Below are 25,910 nucleotides of genomic sequence, written 5' to 3' on the forward strand. Positions count from 1 at the left end.
CTATCTGTTTCACCACTGTAATCATACACTAATGGTGAATCTATTATGAACTGTCTACTAATGTAATAGGGCTAGAAAGTGGACATAGATATAAAAACAGTCTGTTGCAGTACCATGATCTGTGCAATCTCTTCAGGGTTGTCTCCGTCTAAGTCAAATCTAAAAGTCACCATCTTCCTGTTGTGTGTCTCCAGTTGACACTCGGCCACTCTGTCTCCTCTGCTTGAAATCTGCATGAACAGGAATATAAAGCGAAAAGTACAATGTCAAAAATAGCGACAAAGATGTGAACACGCATCAGTGGGTAGAGATAGAAAACGCCGGTTTTTACATTGAGCACGTTCAGTTTAGCTTTGCCGATTTTCTCGTGTCGCGATCGGCTTCGTACGGAGCGTCTCTGGTGTCGCTTTGTGGAGCGGCCTTCATGGCGTCCTCCTCCTCCTTCATTGCCGTCACTCAGGCCGGAGGTCTCCGATTGGCCACTTCAACACAAAAAAATGACATCAGCGCTTCATATGAAAAAAAAATCTAACAATAGGACGTGAAGAGCAAATGTAGGCCATCATGAAGCCTGTGCTAATCACCTCTCTATGGATGACAGAACTTGAGGTGGCTGCAGCTGGGCCTGGGACAGCTCAGATGAATGGGAATTAGACTGAAAGGACACAAACAGGCACATTAAAATACATATATGGCAAATGCATCAGGTGGATTTGAGATAAAACACTATTCAGTGGTTTAAAAAGGAGGAATAAAGGTAAAGGGACGAACATAAAGATAATATCCATAGAATAAAGATGGACGAAAGACAAGCAAGTTGAGATAAGCCATTCAAAAGAGAAGTAAAAATAGATTAGGATCACATCTAGAATGCTTGAAATTACTGTGTAATATAGCAAAAAAAAAAAAACAGTCAGGTGATTTACATGCTTTCAAATTAATACGAGCTGAGTTAAAACAGCTGAAGTCAAGCTGTCTCAGCTGAATAAATTATTTCATGAACAATTTATTTCTTTTTCTGTGAGACTATGCTATGCTAATTTATCAAAACTTGAAGAGTTACCAAATGAGATTTTCAAAATAAAGATTCAGAAAAACTGCCAAACGTACTGTAGCAGGGGTCAGAAATATTAATTTTATATAACCAGGGAACGTCTGATTATCACGAGAATTACTATTGCAACAACACATCATTAGTACGGTAAAACTAACTTGTCATGAAACGGTTTAATCTTAACTCACGTTCCCTAGGGGAGACTCAACTCTTTTAAATCAAGGTTAAAGACATTTTTATTCAACACTGCTTTAATTTAAATAGTCACACTGTTTGTTCTGATATTATCCTGTTTCAATGACTGATATTGTTTAGACTTTTCCTCATTTTTTGATTGTTATTTTTATGGTGTGATACAGTGATATTTGTTTGATGTAAAGCACTTTGAATTGTCCCGTGCATGAAACATGCTATACAACTTGACTAATGCAACACAAACTGCAATCTTTTTTTATATCAGCAATATTATTAGAAAAGTTAAGTATTTTAGTCGTTGCAGGCCACGTTTAACCTGAACAAATCTAATGACTGACACCCGGTTGGACTTCTGCACCATCCATGACCAGTGACCAGTACCTGGGGAGGGCCATCCACAGCAGAGTCAGGTGGGGCGGGGACTACACTGATGATTGGCACCAAGGAGGCCAAAGGTACAGGTGGAGCAGGGGGAGGGGAAACAATAGCGGGCACCACCCCGACATGGACTGGCAGAGGAGAGGGAGGGGAGACCAGGACTGCCGTCGGCACGGTAACGGGGACAGACGGAGGAGAGAGGGTCACCAAAGGAGCGGTGGAGGCAGGAGGAGTTACACTGGGCTGAGAGGAAGGAGATGCAAGAAAAGTAGAATTGAAGGGGGAAGAAAAGAAAAAAAGGAGGAGGAGGATAAGTGGGAAGAAAAAGGAAGGCAACGGACGCAAGAGAGACATCAGGATGAGGAAGTAGGAGGAAGAGGAAAAAAGGAACTACAGGTTTGATTGGGTGATAAAGTATAGTGCAATGAAGCAAAACGTGATTCTAATCAATAAATACCTCCATGTTTAAGGGAAAACCCTTTATTTACAGCTGAGTTTGTTTTCAAGTGTTACATTACTTCGTATCTGATAGGAAGTGACTTTATAGAAAAGTAACACTTACCTAATTTCAATAAAGTGAAAGGTGGTACACACACACACAGGGATAGAGTGGAATACAAAGCCACAAAGACAAACTACACCCACAGCAACAAACACTACCTGAACCAGAGCCAGTTGGACTGCATTGTAGAGATGATAGAGCTGTTCTATACTAGGAGACCGACTTGAATCACAAAACTGAATAATTGCACACACAATGACACAAAGATACACGAGTACGTGTGTGTGTGTGTGTGTGTGTGTGTGTGATTGTGCGTACAACATGGCAGAAACAAACCCGGTGGGAAAATCATGCAGCATGCCAAAGGTCAAGCCAGAGAATGAAAAGAAAAGAGTAACAGAAAAAATCAAATGAGCTGAGCTGATTACATAAAAATAAATATACACTGTATATATTTTTTACAAGTTGTGTATTCATTATTTTCCATGTTTTTTTTTTTTGAAATACCTGACGTAATAATTATAAAAAACAGGCTTTATTGTAGACATAACCAACAAAATATTGTACCTGTGCAGGTGCCTGAGGCAGCGATGTGAGTGTCGGGCTCATGATGGAGGCATTGCTCTGATTGGATGACAAAACCTGCAGACGATAAAAGAGATACATAACGTGTAAGACGACAAAACATAAATGCACTTCCAGTTTTATTAAAAACTGCTGATAGGGATTGAATTTCCTCAAACAATTCAAAATTGTGCATGTTATCTTAATAATTAATGCGTTTTAAACTGAACGATATGAAAAGGAGTTCGTAATAGCTGTGACTGGGAACATTTCGGAACTGTGCACTAGCTTGCACACTGATCAGAGGATGGACTAATGAAATATAGTGATTACATTGATTGAAAGTGAGTCCAAGCAGACTTTCCCACCTGATGTGACGTTAACGCAGGCTGAGCATTAGAGGAGATCAACGGCAATCCTGGAAGCGTCTGAACAGACGAGACCTGAGTCTGCTGTGACGCAGATTTAATGAAAGAAAGAAGGAAAAACAGATAGACAGAGAAGAATGGATGCAATGATACCCAAGCAGTGGGAAATGAACGGAGGGGAAAAATCGAGAGAGATTGGGAAGAAATCGTGAAGAAAAAAAAAAAAGGAGAGAAACAATTAGGATTTATTTACTGCATCACAACAAAAATCAAACATGACTGCACACACAAGGTACTGGGGCTCGTCTCCAGCTGTATCTTTTATTATATCATCTTGTGTATGCACGCATGCTCACAGACCACACCTATGCACAAAAATCAATACACGACAGGTGCTGTATATGCACGGCAACATGGTGAGTGCATATACGCTGCCTGCAATACAGGCACTGTGCGGTGGTTAGGCATGGTGTCAGCAGGTTTGGTTTCACATGCAGGTCAGGCCTTAAGTAATTGGTAGGGATCAAATGTGAATGTTACACAATAAAAAAAAAATAAAATTTAAAGACACTACAAGAAAGCCTTCAAGTTTTTAGTATTTCCACTTCCTCTGTTCAGGAAGATTTTGTTTAAAGAAATAAAGTAAGTCAATGAAAAAATAAAGGACAACGTCTGGAAGGATTGAGAAAAAATATGAACAAAAAATGACACAAAGTGGACAAAAAAGGAAATAAAGTAATAAAGTTTCAGCTGTGGTAATAGAACATTGGTTTTAATCAAATAAAAACAAAATGTGTTGAAAACAACAAAAAACATCTACGTAGGTACACAAATGCTTCTTTGCATGGTTACACTGCTCAGTTTGTCAAAGCCCCTCCAGTTTTGTTGTATGTTTTTGTGTGTTTGTTCATACAAATCATCACAGTCTAGCAACTTTTTCAGCTGTTTTAAAAAACGTTAAAAAAAATCCAAATCTTAAGTAGAATGATGACAGTATTTTAACCAGCCGCTAATGGCTCAGGGCCAAAGTGACATTAGATTTGTACGAGTGGGAATCCAAGTATACCAAAGGCAGAGTATACCTGCTCAAACACACATTTCACATATACATTCATATATGAACATACAGACAAAATGCTACTTACTTATTTAAAACACCAACAGAATAAACCAAATACACAACACAAGCACAGGAAGGAAGGGGCTCTGACTTACAGCTAAAGCAAATAAACCAGAGAGTGTCTCAACGAGAAGCTTCTAAACATTTATTTTAATGTTAATAACTTTAAGGTTTGACCAAAATCTTTAAAGATCAGGTCTTTTTTCATCCCAGAAGTGTTGGGGTCATGTCCTAAATTTCCACAAACAATCCTTGTGTAGGCTAGACTCGATTAAATAAATCTCGGAAGCATCTGAAACTCTCTCTGGGATGTTTATATGACCGAGGGGGTTAAAATCACATGGTGACAAATAAACATGGGTCAGCGGAGCGTAAAAACAACAGGGACTATGAAAGGCTCTGGGTCATGTTACTAGTATAAAGTAATATGAGCTATGTATTTATTCCTGAACTAGTCAGTAACTTTAGCAAAATAAAGATAGAGGATGTGTTCGAAATGGCACACAGTGGGAATGGTGGCCTAGTGGTTAAGGAAGCGGGCTTGTAATCAGAGGGTCATCGGTTCAAATCTCACCCGTGGGCTCCCTGGGTGCCCACTGTTCCTCAGAGATGGGTCAAATGCAGAGAACAAATTTCATACATGTGTAAAACATATATGACGATAAATAAAGGCGAAAGCCCCGTAGTATGCACTACAAACTCATTGAGTGTATACTGGCTACTATATACTATAAGTATGGTTTGGAGGATTAGGATGATGAGCGTTCCCACTGAAGTCAATACTTCCAAGTTGCATTTTGAACCTACAACGACAAAAACCTGAAGCACACTGAGGCTAAATATCTCCGTTGATTCGCCACCTTTAAATGTTCTAAAAGCATTTTAATTGAGAAAGTGACCAAGTAGAATATCATCCTGTGGTCATTTGATCCATAAAACTCACGGAAACACATTTAAAGTGTCATTTGAGGCCGTCATTTCGGAGACCCGCCATAGTGCTACTGACTAAACTTCTTGATAAATTGAAAACAAGAGCCCTATTTACAAAAGCGTTAAAAAAGATGAGATGCTTTTGTTTTGAAAAGTGTATGTTTGATTTTTAACTTGAAGCTGGTCACAGGACGATTTTACGTTTCACTAGCAATGCCTCATGGGGCGGTTGAGTATAACTAATGTGTCCACCGTGCATACTTAAAAAATGTCCCGATATAGTATACATCCAGGTATTTCTCAGGTACTTTCCATACCATCTAATGTAAACGCACTACATACTGATTTTGACGTCAGGCTTAGTATGAATGTGTGTGGCTTAGTATGTGATTTCGAACACAGCCAAAGTTGTTGTGACTGGTTTATTCTAATTTTAATGACATAAATGTCAAATAAAGACAGTTGTCAAAAAAAGAAAAAGAAAAGTACTGTACTAGTAACTGACCCAAAGGTATCGTATGTGGCTTTTAAGGTCTTAACTCTGTACCAGAGTGTTAGCATTAGCCTGCATAGCCAGCAATGACTCATGGTACGTCATATCGGGTTGGGCTGGCACAACCCCTCCATGACGGGCCCAGGGACTCATCATCAGAGTCTCCATCTGAGCCGACGATCCTCCCCCGTGTGCGACCTCGGCAGATGGAGTGGTGGGGAGAAAGCCCGGCGCCAAAGGTGGATGTCCTTGCAGGTCAGCGTGTGCGCATCCAGGCGAGTCGTAGGTTGCTGTGGAGGATGAGCGAGGAATGGACTGAGCGGCTGAAAAGTCGAATGAAGAAAGGAGAGGTGGAGGAGGTGACTGGAACTCTCCTGCGTCGGAGGAGACCACGGAGTCACTGGAAGGATCTGGGCTTCTGTCCTTCAGAGCTCCTACTCCATGGTGCAGGAGAAGACTTCCAGGAGGTAAGGGGAGCTCTGGGCTGACATAAGTAAACAACTCTTCAGTCACCGGTTGGAGTCTGCTATAAGTCCCTGAGCCTCCTGATCCAGGACCAGAACCGTCCTCTAGAGGAAGGTCCATGGAGCTCCTTCGTGCTCTAAACAATCTGGATGCCAGAAGGCTTGGGTCTGCAGAGGCAGCTGCTGCTGCAGCAGCTAAATGAAAGTCAAACACATTTCCACTTGGAGGCTGGGCATCAGCCATAACTGGGGGCACGGAAACGGGGTAAGACGATGGCGGAGGGTAACAACTGTCTGATGATGAAGAGGATACAGACCCGGCAGTGGATGCACTCATTGGAGGTAAAGGTGGAGGCACTGGGCTGTGAGCACTCATTCTCTGCATGATGTGGGGGTGCAGGAACCCTGGCTGGGATGGATCAAAACCCAAACCAGCAGCTGCTGCCTGTCTCTGCTGATGGAAACTCATCAGCGTCATCGGGTATCCTCCATACGCCAAGGCTTCATAATGGTCCAGCAATGCTGCTTGATTCAGACTCAACCTCCTCACCGCTTCCTCGTGCTCTGCTCTCATGTCTTTGTAAGCGTACAAACTGGGGTCGGACTGTCCAGGGAGGTGCAGTGGTTCTCCGACACCGAGTCTCTGAGCAGCTGCGGCGAAACTGGGATTGACCATAAAGAGCGAAGGAGTCTCAACGCCCTCCATCCCAGAGAAGGGGTGGAGGCTGCTTCCATAGCGTGTGTAGGCAGGCTGAAAGTGTCGGGTATGCGCCTCCAGAATGGAAGTGCTTTTGCGGCGCTGCGTGTTGTATGGCTTGGGAGGCATGGTGGGGGGAGGCGAGAAGGAAATAGGGCGCTCCGGAATGGAGGGAAAGAAAATAGTTTGGGGATCTGGAAGAGAAGGAAGGTGAACGCCTCCTCCTGCTCCTCCACCTCCTGTGCTCAGTCCTCCACTGAAGGGGTGTGGCAATGAATGCTGCTGTGATAAAATGCAATGGATTTAAGGACAATGCTTAGAAAAACAGGAAAAACACCACAAAAAAGGAAGGAATTGTTTTTTAGTGCATTTAAAAAAATAAAACCCACACGAACACACAAAATAAGGAAAAACTTTAAACTAAAATTCTGTTGTTAAAAGAGAGTTAACAGACAGAAACGGTATTATGTAGGGATGTAACGATTCACTCAACTCCCGATACGATTCGATTCACGATACTGGGTTCACGATACAATTCTCTCACGATTTATTTTACAAAATGGGACTGTAGACAAATTTTTAGAAAATAGAAAATACGGTACTATTTTCCTTTTATTTTTCATTGCCAAAAGAATTGCAACAATGCAATTTAACTAAAAATAAATCTTGAATGAAATAAATAAAGGAATAATACAAATGAAAATGAAGCCTATTAATTTCAATTCTGGTTCTATAATAAACAATGCAAAACTGCATAATAGTTCTTTTTCTTTTTAAAAGTGCAACTGAAAATGTATTTTGTGCCTTAACAATTGGACTTTAAAAAAAAAAAAAAAAACCGTGATTGCACTGTATTTACGTCATATTTGTTTGGACCAGCAGAGGGCGCTGGTAACACAGTGGTCGGGTGGCATGCAGATATCTTGCAGTGAAGAAGAGAAGCTATGCTAGCAGACAGAGCTAATAGAAAAACGTGACTTTTACAGATATTCAAGTAATACTACAGATATTCTTTCGGTGCTAAAGGGGTAATGAATCATTTATTAACATATTTAAGAGTAGAAGGCGGCCAGAAAGTAAGTATTAGCAGACTCCACCCGCCGCCTACACTTGTGGATAAAAAAAGTACTGCGATTCAATTTTCAGAAAATCGATATCAACCGTGATACCTATGAATCGATTTTTAACTGCCTTACGATTAATCGTTACATCCCTAGTATTATGAGAACTGATGGAAAAATACATTGTAGACAAATATAAAACACACAAGGGAGGGATTAGATCAAAAGCGTCAGCAAGCGGTGAATCTAATATCATTAATATTAATATTAGGTCTATTTTTCTCCTTCCTATAAGAATTTAGTCTAACATGTAATTTAGCCTGGCAAATAAGAATTTATGTCTGAAGATATTCCATTAAGGAAGATATTTCACTTCTATTGCCAATATCTACAGCTCTTATTATGAAAGGCTGGAAAGGGAAGTAATGAGGGGTACAATTCAATGTCTCAGCAACAAAAAGTAGTGGAGCTGTGTATTTTAAACTAGTGAAACCTAATCTTTTATTGGTAACTTATGCCATAATTACAGAGAAATTGACATGTGCTAATAGAAAGCAGCAGAGCCGGGAGTGCAAATTTTTCACGAGGGGCACTTTTGAGGAAAAATATGCCCAGGTTTGATACTTTTTAACATATTGTTTTCAGGAACAATTTTGCACACTGAAACATCACGTGCTTAATAAACCAGAAAAATCCTAGGTTTCTAGTTCCGCTAGTTTTTTGTAATGCAGGCTTGATTGACAATTTTTAGCACTTTTCCTTTCCACTCCGTTATCATCATCTGTATCCATGGAAACGCAAGAACATCTTTTTGAAGTCAATTTTTAAAAAGGCAATTTAGGACATTACAACAGGAACCATTGAGTTGTAACTCAATGTGTGATGGCTGTGACCAACTTTCATGTTTTTTCTTTCCACTCTGTTACCACAAAAAGGTACTGGAATGGAAAGGCCTTCATCATTCAAACCCATGTTAAATAAAAATTAGGAAGAATTCAGCACTGCTGCTATGCTGGTCATACAGCACAGCAAAATTGGGTGAGCTTCTGAAACATTTAAATTCCTTAATGTGCCCCAAATGACATTTTGCCACATACCGGTACCCATGATGCTCCTTAGAATCAATGCAGTTTAATTTTTGTAACTTAAAAGACAATTTCTATTTTTTTCTTTATTACTGCCATTTCAATAAATTGTTATGGTGTTTTAAAGTTTAAACTTATTTCTACTTTTTGGATTTCACTTACAATTGTAAAAAAAAAAAAAGCTGTTTTCCAGAAAGCAAATGCAAAGTCTATGGTAATATTTCGCACTAGAAAGCAAGGTTAGAGCTCAGGCCACTCAGTCAGTATTCAAACTGTGCCCAGTGTCTGATGGAAGGAGAGAGAACAAATGATGAACAAACTAAACTAAAAGTGAGCAGCTCTGATTATGATAAAGCTGCCACATATCACACAATGGTTGTAAATGACAGCATTCACCAGTACAAAATCTTGGACTGGGCTCTGATTTTATTTTATAATATAAAAGATTGTAAATGTTTAAATGTGGCAGGTGTTTTTATTCCCATTTCTCTCTCTCCCCATTGCAGTTCAGCATCACTGAGGCCTCTGGGTTTCACACTCAGCATCAGTAACCTACAGGAGTGGCGAGGAGGGCAGGAAGGCTGGCCCTCCGCTGCCTGGCTCTCGGCACAGGCGAGGAAGAGGAAGAATGGGGGGGACGGACGGACTCCAGAGCTTTGGAGAGGCGCCCAGCAAACGTTGACCTCTCAGCTGTGAGAGGTAAACGCGGGGAGGTGAGGGAAGACGGCCCTTCAGTAGGAGCGCGGGGCTTTTTAGGAGGAGCAGCGACCAGGGGTGAGGGGACGTGAGACAAGGAGAAGGAGGAAGGGGGGACGCACACAGACATGCTACGATTGCGACGACGCATGGGCTGTCAGCCAAGGAGGGGTGATGATGAATGGATGGATGAGGGTGGGACCAACATGAAAAACAAACATGAAAATGGAAAATATACTTGAACATAAAAAGGCAATATTACAGAGGGAGTACAGGACAACTAAATAATGAATTAGGAAAATTGCAAAATTAAAAACAAGACTTCTGTTTAAATGATAAAATTTGTGTCAAGAAAAAAAACAAAAAAACAAAACACTGACATTTAGAACTTTTTTTCTCACATCAAAAGACTTAAACACAAATAATTATAAAACATGATGCAATTCATGACCAAATGCAGTACAGATATATAACCCATAATGATACGTAATACATCAATTTGATAAAATAACAACATATATAAAGAAACGATTTTTCTAAAATATCTCGAAAATAAAGTTACATTTTGCACTAAACCAATAAGAACACACTAAGACTTCTCCTGTGGACTGAATGACGACACACATTTAACAAATACACTTTAAAGCAAACAAACTTACAGCACAAAATAATGACAATCATCATCAAAAAATGGATCATTACTTGTACCCAATGTGGAAAGAAAAGAGAAAACTGATCTCATTTGAAAGGTGCAAAAAAAGTAAAGAAAGAAAACCTTGCATGGAAGAACAAAATAAAGATGCGAGTGTGACTTCTTTTTCTCTTCTTATGTAATTGTTTGAGTTTAAATAAATACAAGACAAATTCCTCGTGTGTATTCAATACATTACTTGGTCAATAAAGTTGATTCTGATTATGATTCTAATCATACTAAAGGAAAAAAAAACCCATCCTCTATCTGACAAATTAAAGTTATCCAATGAAATCAGCTGCACGCATAAAACTGGAAAACTAAATAACTGTGATAATAAATCTCCTCACTCAGACAGCAGATTGGATAGATGTGGAAACAACCTGTTGATAAAAATCAGACTTAACCAAACTGAAGGAAAGACTGAAGATCAGTAAAACTGTTAAGCTGAAATACGTGGCACATTGTACCGTACTGGACAGCTGACTAACTGTCTGAACTCTCTGAATTTGTATTTTCTCTAATATTTGATTATTTCACTCACTGTTGGAAGGCTTTGTAGACCTGTGCTGTGTCCAACTGTGTTAAATGTAAACACAACAACTTGGTTTATAAGTCTCTGTATCAGAAATCACTCGTGCACATAAAAAAACAGCAAATGCAGGCGATTACAAAAGTCATGCTACTTCCACACACTGCAAACAAACCTCACTGCAACATCAAACAGAACCTCCTAAACATAACCAGGAAGTGATTTTATAACCAAAGTGATCCAACTACTGAAAGAAAGCCGTCACTCACCATGGGCTGTTGTGGCTGAGTGTAGCCTGGGTGCTGCTGGGAGGGGGCAGAAGGGGTTGGTGGGTAAGGGGTCTGGGGTTGGGAGGGGGGCAGGGAGGAGGGAGGGCAGCTGTACGACATGGTCAGCTGATTCAGTTGATGGGGGTCCGGGGAGAAAATGGAGGAACCCTGGCCGCTGTCTACACCTCCTTCAGCTGAGAGACAAGAAACAGGAGAGGTTTTAACATGACAGATAAAAAAACAACATTGTTATCAGTGAAGTTCCATTATGGACTTGGTTTTTCTGTTTTTGCCTTTTACTCATTTATTCAATTTACAGTAATAATAATTTACTATTGGTTGTGTTAAATTTAAATATACAAGTTAAAAACATCCTCCAGGGGTTTTTATCTATTTATTTGATCATTATTTATAAATAATAATAATCATCATCATAGTCATAGTCATTAAAATAATTAAAAAAAAAAAGGTTTTATTTGCCAAGTACAGTTTTAAAACAGCACAGGAATTTGACATTGATAGTTGGTGCGCAAAACAAAAAAAAAAAAACAAAATAAAACCAGCAACAATAATAATAATAATAATAATGATAAAAAAAAAAGGATAAGGGATAAATATAAATATTAATATAAATATACAGTGCTGCATGTAATGTCACATTTATTATCATCATATTAGTATTATTTTGAATTATCTAAATTATTATTATTAACAAAATAATAGTAATAGTAATATTAAGTTATTTGAAAAATGTTGGCAATGTTGCCCTTTTTGGCTTGAGCACCTGCCCCTAAACGTCTAATGCACATGGGTAGTGATAAATATATAACCATTTTAATAAACTGTGCAGTTTATGTAGTGTTTATTTATTTATTTACTGTTTACTGGTTGATTAGACGTGTAAAGCCTATATCCCGTGCTCTGATTGTGGAAAAACTACAAATGAAAGTTGTGGTTTTGTGTGTGGCATTACACTGACTGCATTATCTTTGTCTATTTATCTGTTCCATCAACAAGAAAGGGTACAATGACTAGTTACTTATAATGTATTTTAATGGGATAGCCAATGATGGAAATGTATTGTTTAGGAATTTAACACTGAAAATAAGGAGGGAGCCAAACCTACTCAAACTGTGTCGATTAATGTGAACAGTTTCATTAATTTTATTTACATACTTTTGCTGTGATTAATGGCTGTAGATGGGTGCATATGTAATTGACTTTTATTGTTTTTGTGTAGTTATAGATTTTTTTTGTTGGAGACACAGAAATAAATTAAATAACAAAAAAAAGAAAGTCGCCCCCATAATCTGATAGTAGCAGCCCCAGGAATTAGGTGGACACAAGTTTTTGCAGAATAAAATATATTACAGACTTGACTTTTATACTTACTGCACACCATTAACTATTTCTTACCACTTAAAACTATTCATCAGGGACATAAAATAAGGCATTATTACATGTGTGCAGGATTCCAGTCTGCTGGTAATGAATCTGCAGTTGCTCCGCCTCAGTCTCCTCTGTCTCCACCTGCAGACAGTTAAAGACTAGCTTCAGGAAAATCCAAGTCAAACCAGGTTGTGTACTGTATGTGTGCACATAGTGATCAATTCACTCGAGAGCATTTCATTTAATGACTTAAAACTACAGTGACTGGATTGTGAGCACGTTTTTACACCCATACCCATTAAAAACTGACCTGTGTGTGTGAAGCTTTGAGCGACTCTTTCTGCTGCTTCAGTTGTTGTTCGGCCTCCAGTTTTCTTTTGGCCTGTTCCTCTCGGACCAGCTGCCTCTGCTCTCTCTTACTGCGAATCATTGACACTCTGTCCTTGATGGCTTTGGCCATGGTCTTATGGTCGCCTGCAGCAACGTAGCCCGACTCAACCTGCAGAGAGGAGAAATGAACGAGCTGTGAGACAAGTCCTTTAATCACACCATAGATTCATATCTGCTTGTCAATCAGTGGATGCGCTTATAACCCATTAACCCATTTACATTATTGCAAAAACTTAGTTTTTTACGCAATATTTTATACCCAATAAAAAGTAATTATAATCAAAATATGACAATGCATGACAAATTAGACTTGTGTTCTTTTATTTTCAACTATGCCATGCCTAACAAAATGTAAAAAAAAAAAAAAACTACCATGGGTGGACTGAAATATTAACCACAATTACTGAAAAACAAGGAATGCAAGAACAAAAACATTTTCGAATAAACAAAAAAGGCAGTGGAAACTTGGTCTTGGGTCCACCCATTTCTGGGGCATGTGAAGGTTCCCTGGTGAACGCATTAGAGTGGAACAAAAATGTGGCTTTTTTCGACTGGGTAAAAATAACTTAAATATTTTTTTTATCACCATATGAATTTCCTTGGAAATCACCACTTAATAATATTTATCTACAACTACTGGACTGAATAAAGATAGCATGGACATTTCAGAACATTTTATACTTCATTTTCTAAATGCAGTCAGCACATACAAGTGTAGTATAGGGCTGGGCAAAAAAAAATCGATTTAATCAATTTATCGAATTCATAGATCAAAACTATTTTTATTTTGAAAATCATTGTGGGTTAGCGTAGCACGATGTGAGCCCGCCCCCTCTTTGTTTACACGTGTTTACCCTTTGAGTAGGCTATATGTGTGCCACAGGCATGTTTCATTTTTTATTCACACTATGCTGAGATGCTAATGGAAGAGTTTATTATTTTTTTAATTGTAATGTTATATGTTATAGAATATGTAGTTATATGATTTCTTAATCAGAAAATTGAATCGACTGTGAAGTTGCTGTTGCACGTTTGCTTAAACCTGGGTTAAAGCTTGAAATTGTTGAATGACAGAACCTCATTTACTTTTTATTTTTGGATTGCATTTTAACTCTTGAGGACAATCACAGCAATAAAGATGCACTTTTGACAATATATCTGATGTCTGCAGTCATTTTTAAGTGTATTGAAAAAAAAAATTGAAAATCGAATCAAAACACATTTTTCTTTAAAAAAATCTGAGATTTTTTTTTTAGGCATAATCACCCAGCCCTAGCGTAGTACTAATGGGACACTATTGCCAGGTAAAAATCACCTGATTGTCAGCCTGCAGGACAAAGTAGACTTTGGACTAGGAGAACAACCAAACCTTCTAAAACATCAGAGAAGATGCTGAAGCTACCCTGAAACCCAAACACTGTGACAAACAACTTCATGAAAATAATGTAAATACGTTTGCTCGGGTAAAAATCACCCACTGATAGTGTTCTAGGGTCAACCATATGCTTTACCATTTCCTGGGCGACATCTTCAGGAACATCCTTGCTCAGGTCAAAGGAGAACTCGATGGCTTCGTTGTCTTTGTATTTGCCTGCGTACATGAAACAACTGTAGTGTGAGCATATTACTGAGGATCTAACGAGAGCCGCTGCACACGGGAAGAGGTCTGAAAATTTAAAGTCATTCTGTTGATCATTTCTTGCCTTTAAGCTTCTTGACGTCTTCTATCCTGAGCCACAATTTAATAGCTATCATTTCCCCGTCATCTTCCTCTGCCAGTTCCACCCTGACCCCGGTGTCCTCCTGGAAGAAGGCATGGTTCAAAAGGATCTTTATGGCATACCTGGAGCAACAACAGAGAAAATCAGTGGTGACACAGGATTTCCCAGCATATTTAATTAAAGGGGGAGAAAAACAAGAAAGGGAGAGAAAGTCTTGTGAGCTGGACTCCAGCTGATCAGATAAATGAGCTCACATGTTATTGGATTAATTTCCAGGAAATCAAAATATGTTGACATTCCGGACGAGGACAGACTTTGTCTTTGTTACGCTTTACAAAGCTCATGTGGCTCCTGTCAAGATGTTGACATAAAAAAAGATAAATTACCAGGCGTGCACATAAGTGGTGCACATGGGTGACCAAAATACTCAATGTGCAGTAACTTAAATGTTAAAATGTAGATTTGAGTTAATTTGATTTGATTTTTCAGCCACTTGTGTGTCAGAGAGGAGAGGGGCGGGGCTACAGACAAAGCGCGCTGCACATGGAAGAGAGAACAGATATATTCAGATACAGAGAGTGGGCCTACATGGTGGAGGTGAGGGAAATGAGGGAAAAGAAAATGGAATGAAGTTTAGATAGTTAGTTATATAAACATTTCATATCACAGAGGATCAACAAACACCCATCAATGACATTAATTGGACTTTGTTTGATTATTTGTCATATTAGCAAAAATAACAAATATATGATATCATTCATGTTTCTTTTATATAAATAGTAGATGTTGCAGATAATTTTGTGATATTTAATGTAAGCTAAAGCTAAAAAAATTAAAAAAAATTAAAAAAAAATAAACTGAGGAAACGCTTGGGAGCCAAAATGTTCTGTTTTTCCTTGATTTAAATTATTAACTGTTATAAGTGTTTCAAAAGCTGTCATTTGATTTTAATTTTCCAAAATTTGTTAGTTTAGGTCCTTTCATTGAAAATGTTCCTATTCTGTGACGCTTTAAAGAACAAATATGTCAAATGTTTTACTGGTTCTATTCATTTCCAGTTTAAATTAAAGTAACATTTCACGTTATTAACCATCCCTCTGTTTTGTTGCTGCTGTGAGGTTGGTTGCAATTGTGTGTTTGTGTGTAGTATTGACCAATGATCAACATCACGACAGACAATGAAGCTTTTCTGATTGTGAACATGCAATGATGGCACTACTGATACAGATCCACACTGAGCACTCATTTTAAGGGGATTTTGTCTCACCTCTCGTCTTTGTTGGTTCGGATGCAGCCCTCGATGATTTCCTTCACCTCAGGAATGGCTACTTTGTCGAAGCTGCCAGGCTTCACTCCCTGCAGACACACAAAGAGGTGAGGGGAAGCAGGCAACACAACGTACATGACAAACACATCACTTGTAATACAATGCTTAAACAATCTTTCTTCTACCCCAAACTCAAATACATTTTGTCACTGTTTTACTGAGTTAGCTGCAACATCGACTTAATATTTCTTTTTTATTTTCTTCTCCTTTCAAAGATTAAAGGGCCAATGTTACGCTAAATTCACTTTTCTGTGCTTTAAACATGATAAAAGTGTTATTAGGGCTTTATACACATGCCCAAAGTGTTTTTTTCATTGATTCCCTCAATCGTTAGTTAGAGGGTGATTTACTCCTTTCTTACTGCAGGGTGAGCCCAAACACCTCGCTACAATTTGATGACGCGTTCCCACTTTGATGACGAATTTGACGCAGCACAGAGCTGGAGAAGCCGCGCCTCCAGGAAGCTCTCTGCTGATTGACATGTAAACAGACACGCCCACGAAGGTGAGCATTGCAGCGTCCTTCGCGCAGTGCTACGTATGTATTTTCTACAGTCTATGTATGTACCGGTGAACGCCCCGCCCCCACGCTCTGTCTCGTGTTCATAAAGCAGCATGAGCTCAGCTACGGAGTGGGTGGGAGGAGGGCGGGCTGTCCTCTGGCCCTACCTGCATGGGGGGGGGGAAGTCAGTGCCCCGTCTATAGACACGCCCACTCATGAATATGCATACATAGGCCACAAATCAGCCTGTTTGTGTAGAGTTGCTCAGAAAGAGACTTTTCAGAGGCTAAAACTCAAGAAAACAGGCAAGTTTGGGAAAATAAACCTCAAATACTATGTTTTTGGGGTTTTTTAGAGCAAATGGAGACGGGTGAAAAATAGCATGACATGGGACCTTTAAATGTGAATGATTATGAGGAAATCCCATAGGTACACATGTAGTAATGTAATTATCTAATTTCTCTATTTTGAATGAAAGATTCTCTTTGTTCGATTCCAAAAACGGAGACCAATGCTTTAGTTTCTTTCAATATTTGTAGGAAAACTATACTGTTAATATATAGTCTTAATAGGGGGTTATAGTTGCTAAAAAAAAGCTTATTTAGACCGACAACAGAGAATGAATATAAAAACTAAGAAAAAAATCTAATATAACTGCCAAAGACGTCTAAAGACGTCACAGTTTGACAAAGCTCTCCTGTGATTATCTAACTTGTACCATGATGTTGTGACCAACTGGTGACATGTAGATGGCAGCAGCGCACCTTTGGGTGAGAGATCACCCGTGATGGGCAGAGCTCAGAGGGAGAGGAAAAGAGAAATGGTGCTACGAGAGTTGAAGCTGAAGCTCCAAGCAGCACACACACGACCAGAGCATGTGTAGAACCCAAGTGGACTCTTGAGAGTGTCGTGATGCTGAGAGAAAATGATCAAAAAACGGGTTAAGCGGTGACACTTGGCATGTCCAGGGTGAGGAGGAAGTTACGTGTGTGGAGACTGAAGGGAGGAGAGACTTGGAGGAAGGCCGAAATACTGTAAGAAATGCATTCAACTCTGACCCAGATAGCAAAATATTAATAATTTTGGCATCAAAAGCCTGGTCTCAGTGTTGTTTTTGTAGTTTTATAGTAGGAAACTAATGTTGAGGTGTCACTAAAGCAAAGAAAAAAATTGCTTCAAAGTCACAAATGGATTATTTCAGAAAAAGGCATTTTTCTCAGCTTTTTGTTGCAAACTGGCAATTTGTGTGAAACTGGCCTTTATTCAACTGCTGATTACAGAAGAACAAAACAAGCTCGAAACACAATTATTTTTTCTGATGAAATTAGCTAGTCTAATCTTTCAGAATCTGATTTCAGATTGTCATAGTACAAAATATTCTGTGGGTATTAAAAAAATCAGCGAAAATCATCTAAAACACCTGTCAATATGGGGTTGGCTGCTCTGAAAAGGGCTGGCAGTTAAAGACAGCATAAATGACTACAAATATGTGATTAATTTTTATAGATGTATAGATTCAAAATATGTTTTTTTTTTTTTTACATATTTAAAAAAGCAAAAAACGTTGCAGACTACCAGGAGTTCCTAGACCTTTTTTTTATTTTTTCCAACTAGTGTTAAGGTTTCTTTCTAAAATAAAATTAAATCTACTCCCAGTGAATTACTCATAGATCATTGGGACTGCTGGACTAACTGAGAATTAAGTTAAGATAGACGTCCTGATTTATAAGACTGTTCTTGTTAAGAGTTTGTCCCCGACTTAAATTCCACGTAAACCCTGTTGATGTTCTCTCTCAGGCCTAAATAGTGAATTAGAACCTTTCAAGGCCAATTAGAAAAACTGGAGCAATTTTTGTGTAATAGCGCCAAAAGAGATCAGCAGGAACTCATTCAGAAGTCTGGCACCAAAGGCAGGCAACTGAAAAACAATCTGTGGCTGTGAATAAAGAGAGGTTAGAGCAGTGGTTTCCAACCTTTTTTGGGTTGTGACCCCATTTTGATATCATAAATTTCTGGCAACCCCAGATTCAAGAATTTGTTTTTATATCATGTTTATTAAAGGAGACATATCATGGTTTTAAATCCTTCCTTTTTACATATAAATCATACAGTTGTGGTCTATATAAAGCGGAACTGCAATGCTTGGGTCTGAATTCCTCATTATTATAGCTCCACCCCTTTTCTACCCCTTTTCTGATGTGCTTCTGAGAGCAACTCGTTTTGGTGCTGCCTCTTTAAATGCAAATGAGACACTTCATACCCCGCCCCCTCTCCAGGTTGCAGAGGTGACACTCGGTTCAACTCCACCCTGTTCGGCCATTTTTGTAGTTTGATAGAAGCGATACGATTGTCTAGCGGCGCAGAAACTTTTTATTCACACGTTATTTACAAAATGTCAACAACAGAAGACTTGTCCATCCAGCCTTACATGTTCCAGCCAGAGTCGGACCCGGCGGAGCGAGATAAAAATGAAGATGATGAACCTGCAGAACCCTAACAAGTGAGCTAACACAAGCACCGAGCTAACGCTAGCGCCAAGCTATCATCATGAAATACATTTTAATACAGTCTTTTCGGAGACAAAAACGGCAAAATGAAATGACTAATGAAAACTTTAGACTTAAATTAAATCACGTAGGCCATATCATCAAGGATCTAAAACGAGCACACAGCGCTAACATATGAAGACGGTGCAACTGCTAATGCTTACAAAACAAGGACAGGGACGTCTTATCATCACACTTTTAGCGTTATTTACAGCTTACCGAAGTGCTCTGTTCATCGTCTCCAAAGATAGAAGGAATTGAACCCTCAATCAGACAAAGTCTTTCAGCAAATCCTTCTTTATACTGGTGGAGGTTGCTGAAGCAGTCATCCTTGAAGTGCTTCGCTCACACAAAAATGACCTTACCCACAGATGTGGGTACATTTCCATAAAAAATAAAACTCAACCAGGCACTTTGAAAAGGTTCTGATGCTGGGAGACGTTGTAATGAAGCGTGTGGGTTACTACATCCAACAACCCAACATTTTGACTTATCCTCTCGTAACTTCTGCATCCTGGAGCTTGGACTACAAAATAAAAACTAGAAATAAAAATGGCGGATTGCTAGAAGTGTTGGGCCTGGTGTCAATGTCCTAATTTGGCAGTTCCGCTGCAAATACTGTGACGTTATTGTTCAAAAAACGTAATAGAGAATCGAAAAATCGAAACAGATTGAAAAATATGACCAAAACAGAATATAATGATATCAACGGAGCACCTGAAGAGATTAACTTGAACTTTTCTGTACCTCTAAACACTCTAAATATACAACAAAATGCAATTAAGGGCTAAAAAAGTGAATTTAGCATGATATGTCACACTTAAAGTGTGTTACAAATACAGAGTAGCTAGGACTAGTGCACAAAGTGACAATTGACAAGATTTTTTTATTCTGAATTTTATTTGAACTAGATCTATAGTTGAGAAAGTATAGAATACAGTTGATATTTATTTTGTGTGATGTGTTCATTTGAAAAAAATTGAAATAAAATTTTAATCAGTAATTTTTCAGCCGACCCCATTTTAATTCAGGCCTCCCGACATGGGGTCAGGACTAGGGGTGTTGGAAAAAATCGATTCGGCAATATATTGCGATATTACGTTGTTTTTACCTTTATTTAACCAGTAAAGTCTTTTTCACTGCAGGAGACATTGTAACTGCACAAAGAAGTTGCGCTGAAACCTGGGCATGTTGACCACTTTGGGTTTTTTCAATAAAATCTAAAAAGTACAAACTTTCTGCATTTATTTGTTGTTCTAGGCATTTACCTCAGTTAAGTACTAAAGTCAAAGGTTTAAAAGCCACAGGAAGATTGTATGTTATTTTTTTATTTTAAGTTGTTGGCACATGGCATGTTAAAGCCAATGTTTTGAGTGTAAAATATGCCAATAAAATATATTTCATACTTAATGTTGTCATGAAGGTGCACATGTTTACAGATTAGTTGTTTCTTAAGTCATATATTTAAAAAAAAAAAAAAAAAAAAAAAATTGCAATAATCACTTTAATATCGGGATACATCGTATCATATTGTATTGTGACCTATGTATCGGGATATGAATGTATCGCCAGATGCCAGTCAATACACACCCCTAGTCACAACCCAAAGGTTATAAAACACTGGGTTAGAGTGACCAAATTAATGCACATACATTAGGAAAACCATAGCTGACATGACAATGGCATAAATAAAATCAATGATGCAGTTTTACCAACGAAGAATATGTTGATGAAAAAAAAAGACAGAGCTACGAGGTGTAAACAACAACAAGAGAAAAAAATGGAGTTGAAGCTCAATTATGAACCAACGCAAAAAAAAAAAATGAGAAAAATATGTTCTTAAAATTCATTTGTATGAGATACTGAGATACGTTTATACCATTTCCAAAGCCTCAGCCAAGCAAAAATAGATTTTGTACATAGAAATGCTAAAACAAAATTGGTAATATTGCAGAAAATTCCCAAAAGGCATAAACAAAGAAAGATTTCAATTAAGATGGAAAACAGAAAACCGCTGACCTAAAGAGTGCTGATATTCTGGGCGAATGTAACAGCCAGGACACAAGTGAGGTCAGCATTCCTGAGATACTGTATAACTAAATGTTTACTTACCAAAAGAAAGGTTAGAAAAAGAAGAAGTAGCGTATGTGTCTGTGAGGATTCCTCTGACTGACCTCTACCTAAGCTCTGCCCTGAAAACTTCAACTTCTGCTGCGCTTCACGTTACATAACACTGGCTCACGCGCACACACGCTAGGATTCCTGGGCTGAACACAGTTAGAACTGATGGAGGAAGTAATGACATTAAGTCTGAGAGAAGGAGGGAAGGTCTTCAGGAGAAAAATAGAGAGAAGGACTCGTTTGGCTTGAATAAGGCTGATTAGAGGCCAGGAATGTTTCACGGGGGGGGGGGAAACCCTGAAAAACCAAGTGTAAAAGACAAAAACAAACAATAATTCTTCTTTATTAATGTAACTTGACTTTGATTACAAGCAGAAACAGTTTATAGACTTTTATTTTGTTTAATGCACCCATTATGATTAACATCACTGTGTAATATGGATTAATTCTCAATAATTCAATAATTAATTTATAAAAATGTGTATACATGTAAATAATAAAGGACGTTGGTTCACAATTATTTTATTATAATTATTAATTCTAATTTATTTCTTTTAGTTTGGTACTCGGGAGGAGAACTATTTTCCATTTTCTTTAACATGTGGCTGTTTTTAATAATAAAACAATCCATCACTGGATCACCTGATGTCACCTGTTTACCTACTGACAAATAAATGCATTGTTGTTTGAATGTAACATAAATGAAAGAAGGTTGTGCTTGTACTGGTCACTGATTAGCAGTGTTTGGAATAACGGCATTTAAAATAACAGCCTTATGTAACGGGGCGCACGCACGTACTGGTCATTAGACATGAGAGGAGTTTTTGGTGTGTGGATGGAGAGCTGCAGCTGCTGGTACTGGGTGGATTAGGCAGAGAAATGAAAGGAAGCAGGTGACTGACTGCAGCACCCTGGGGTCGTCACAAGGCTGAAGTTGGCTGCTTGTCAAATTGTTTCCCCAAAATTGTTTGTTACATAGCTCGCACACAAGCACACACTGTAACAAAGTGAAAAGATCCAAAAGGCTTTATATACAGTAAACCAGGAGATCTAAAACCTTTTGGCCCCAGGGACTCCATATACAGGGGTAAAACATTTTCATAATCCTCATGTCAATTAAACACAATTTACTGCCATTTATAACCCTAAATGTCTAAGGAATGATCTATTCTTTGAATAATTCAACTGAAATATTTAAGATCCTTGCACTACAAATTAAAGTAAAGTGCACCTGTACTAGTCTAGTATACTGTATATAACATAAAATGTGATTAATGTATTACCAATAATCAAAATATGTGCACTTGTTAAAAAAATAAAGTACTTTTTTGCATAATTTTATAGCTATTGACTTGAGACAGCCATCGCACTTACAGAGACACAACAGAGCATGTTTAGTGTCATATACTGTACATGTAAAGTATATTTTATTGGTGCATTGGTCCCCATATGTAGTTATTACTTTACTATATTACTTTGAGCTGCATTTTATTGTATGAAAAGCACTTTTTATGAATAAAGATTGATTTCATACACTTAATTTGTGGAATTCTGTTGATAAAGAAATAAAAATAAGTGACACATTATTTAATTTCAAAAAGAAATATATAATATATTTTAGAAAGTTGGGTGAAGCAGTAGATTTATATTTGTGTTTTTTGTTAAACATTTGTTAAACGTTGTATATAAGTAGGTACATGTGTATATTTTATTTGAAAAAAGGCAACTCAAATGTAATTGTTAAATGCTTGCATTTCTTTTGCATGTTTTGTATGTAACTTAATTGAATGTTATTTATGTTGGGCATATAAGCATTTCACTTCTGCCTGTTTCAGTCTTGTTATATATATTTTTAAATTATATTTTTTTTATTATTATTACTATTATTTTACAGACCTTTAAACTAGGACTTGGACCACACTTTGAGAACCACTGCAGCACAGTACCAGATAGGATTTTAGGAACTATGTTAGTTTACACTGAGTCAATAGACAGTTTCAAAAAGATTCCCAGGTTTATTCCATCTTGAATGACTGATAAATCTGCATGTTTTATGACTTGGGCTGTGTGTTAAATTATTCACTGTTTTACAATAGTTCTACATGTTATGGTCATTTTTTTTTATCTTTGACCTTTAAATTTAATTTTTCTATACACAGGCAATGCTACTGTAAGAAAACAGACAGCTTTTTCAACAAACAGTTAAAGACAATCTTGCATTTTCTAAATTTCATAATAAATCTATACAAAATGTATATATTTAAATGTTTCATTATGTTCACGAGATATTAACTTTGCTTGCCATTAAAGCTGTTGTTTTAAGAACAAAGTCACAATCACTGACTCAGTGCTGCCCTCTTCTGGTGGGGACAAATAAAAGTGAATAAAGAGAGACGACCGGTAATCAGTGCAGAAAACACCATCACATGACTGCATGTCCTGCAGCTCATGCTCAACTTATTATTACAGTCAGTAAACAAGTGTGGGGGGGGGGGTGGGATGGATGGAAGGATGAAGATGACAGACAAAAACACAAACACATGAGACAAGGCTCTCACACAGCTTGTCGTCTCCACTTGGTAACTTACACTTGTAACACGTCTGTAGATCTGTGCAGCGTTCTGACATTCTGAGTAGGGATACTCTGATGTAGCCATCTCCAACATACACATTCCAAAGGCGTAGACGTCGACCGATTCATCGTACTTCTCCTCGTACATCTCCGGGGCCATGAACTCGGGGGTTCCTGGTTTAAAAAAATAAAAAATAAAAATAAAGGCTACAAATGAGGTCAACAGTAATTTAGGAGGAGATGCCTGTGGTTATAGAAGTTGTGAATCAGCAGCAAAACAAAATGGCTCAGGAGGAAACTTTCAGGACAAAAACATTGCACTACTCATCAATGCACTACTGCACTATTATCTTATTATTATTATTAATGTATTTTTATTTTATTTCATTATTATTATTATTATTATTATTATTACTATTATTATTATCTTGTTATTTTTATTTAGTTTGCACATATTAGTCTAACTACTCTTATATTTATGTTTATACTTCTTTTTTCTTTTATTTTTCTTTATTTTATTTACTTTTCTTTATTCTAGTTGATTGTTATTATTTAATGTTACTCTACCTGAAAGAGCACAGGTCACCAAAAGAAATTCCTCGTGTGTATTCATACACCCCTGGCCAATAAAGTTGATTCTGATTCTGATTCTGATTGTCTAGGGAGAATAATCCTAAATATTGCATTTTTTTTTTTTTGCCTTATTTTGAAGCCTTTTCTTTTCTTCCTCTCTTATTAGAAAAACAGTAGACACGCTTATCTGATTCAATATGACATTTTTATGCCTAATTTACCAAATAAATCGGAATTTACTGTACACATTGACACTTTCTTTAAATAATGGCTTTTTTTTTTAAATAATGGCATTGTGTGATTTATTTATTTATTTTTTTTTTTTTAAAGATTTTTAAAAAAAATAATCCTATAAAAATTACAATTACAATCAAATCAAAGGAAAATTTTTCAAAAACACATTTAAAAAAATAAATAAAAATTATTCAACATTTTACAAAAATATTATGCAGAAAATGGTGGACTGCAGTTAAAGAACATCTAGTGAAAAATGCAAAGTGTCTCAAGGTGTGTCGAACAAAAACATTTCTTATTGGATTGTTCTGCAGACTTTGGATACGAATCTAAAATAAGTTGTTTTGCTTTCATTTTCATTTTCAACTAAAAACACTTGAAAGTTATGAAAAACAAACTTGAACATAAATCCCTAAGGACAGGACAATTACAACAATAACTCGCTAGGAAAGGGTTTGGAGTGGATTTTTTCTTGAGGTCTCTTTAATGAATGAAACAAAGCTGTGAGATATTTTTAAGCTCATCATCAAAAGCACAACAAACACGAGCCTCGTTTGACTCTGTGTGAGAGAGACGGCACGTAAACACCAAAATACTGTACATGTGGTCATTATTAGAGCCAGGCCTTTTCATATGCATGTGCACAGTTCCGTTACTATTTGTGTTCAGGTTTAAAAGCAAGTTGTGTGTGTGTGTGTGCGTGTTAGCGTGTGTAGCCAATACATTTCCAGACAGTTTAATAGTATCTTCCTTGCACACTCAATGTTGTTGAATCCACTTTTCAAATACCTGTGGTTTGCTTGAGGTAATAAATCCAATTTACGTGCAACGTTTTCTTTTTGCACACAGAATGCTTCTGTGCACTAGCATTTATGTTTAGACATGCATGAATTCACTAGGGATGCGCATCATTAACTGGTTTAATTTGGGAACTGGTTCTTAGCCAAACGATTCTTTGGAATCGCTAACAAAAACCCTTTACGATTCTGCTATCGATTCTTCCCGGGCTGCGCCGCCACTGTAAACAAACGTACTCCACTCGTAAATTTGCGATGACGTCACACACATGCTGCTGCAGAGCAGAGGTGAGCTGAGCTGCTGTATTTCACAAAGAAGGAAGACACCCCGTGGATCGTCACCTGTAATTCATGCAAGAGGGATCTGTGCGCCAAAGGCGGTAACACAACCAATATGTCCAAACATTTGGCTACACAACACAGCATTATACTCAAGCAATGCCGTGTCTTTGACGCACTAACCCCCAATTTAAACTGGATACGGGTCCGCTGCGTTACGTCTCCACCACGCCAGCGAAGCTGATAGGTTTCACTTTAGCAGCACCAATGCTAGCACTAGCACAGCAAGTTAAATTAAACAATTCTCTGCCGCTGGCTCTACACTGCACTAACTCCACTGACTTCTTTAAAATGTAGCTA

At 37.8% G+C, this 25,910-nt stretch overlaps 1 protein-coding gene across 10 annotated transcripts in view; it reads right to left on the reverse strand.

Moving 5' to 3' along the window:
* wnk1b (WNK lysine deficient protein kinase 1b) overlaps positions 1–25,910 on the reverse strand; it is a 99,294-nt gene that overhangs the window by 19,713 nt on the left and 53,671 nt on the right. For 5 of the 10 annotated variants that reach the window (XM_028448359.1, XM_028448361.1, XM_028448360.1 and 2 more), the window contains exons 5-19: positions 23,684–23,841; positions 15,867–15,955; positions 14,582–14,721; positions 14,390–14,469; positions 12,799–12,987; positions 12,560–12,629; positions 11,100–11,293; positions 9,468–9,761; positions 5,659–7,047; positions 3,062–3,145; positions 2,697–2,771; positions 1,631–1,870; positions 585–655; positions 332–482; positions 114–230 (exon numbers count right to left, since the gene is read on the reverse strand). In XM_028448359.1, the coding sequence (XP_028304160.1) occupies positions 114–230; positions 332–482; positions 585–655; positions 1,631–1,870; positions 2,697–2,771; positions 3,062–3,145; positions 5,659–7,047; positions 9,468–9,761; positions 11,100–11,293; positions 12,560–12,629; positions 12,799–12,987; positions 14,390–14,469; positions 14,582–14,721; positions 15,867–15,955; positions 23,684–23,841 (3,341 nt within the window). The remainder of the gene's footprint in view (positions 1–113; positions 231–331; positions 483–584; positions 656–1,630; positions 1,871–2,696; positions 2,772–3,061; positions 3,146–5,658; positions 7,048–9,467; positions 9,762–11,099; positions 11,294–12,559; positions 12,630–12,798; positions 12,988–14,389; positions 14,470–14,581; positions 14,722–15,866; positions 15,956–23,683; positions 23,842–25,910) is intronic. The other 5 variants (XM_028448364.1, XM_028448363.1, XM_028448362.1 and 2 more) reach the window with 5 other exon arrangements.

This window comes from Gouania willdenowi, chromosome 6 (genome assembly GCF_900634775.1).
Source record: "Gouania willdenowi chromosome 6, fGouWil2.1, whole genome shotgun sequence".
NCBI lineage: Eukaryota > Metazoa > Chordata > Actinopteri > Blenniiformes > Gobiesocidae > Gouania > Gouania willdenowi.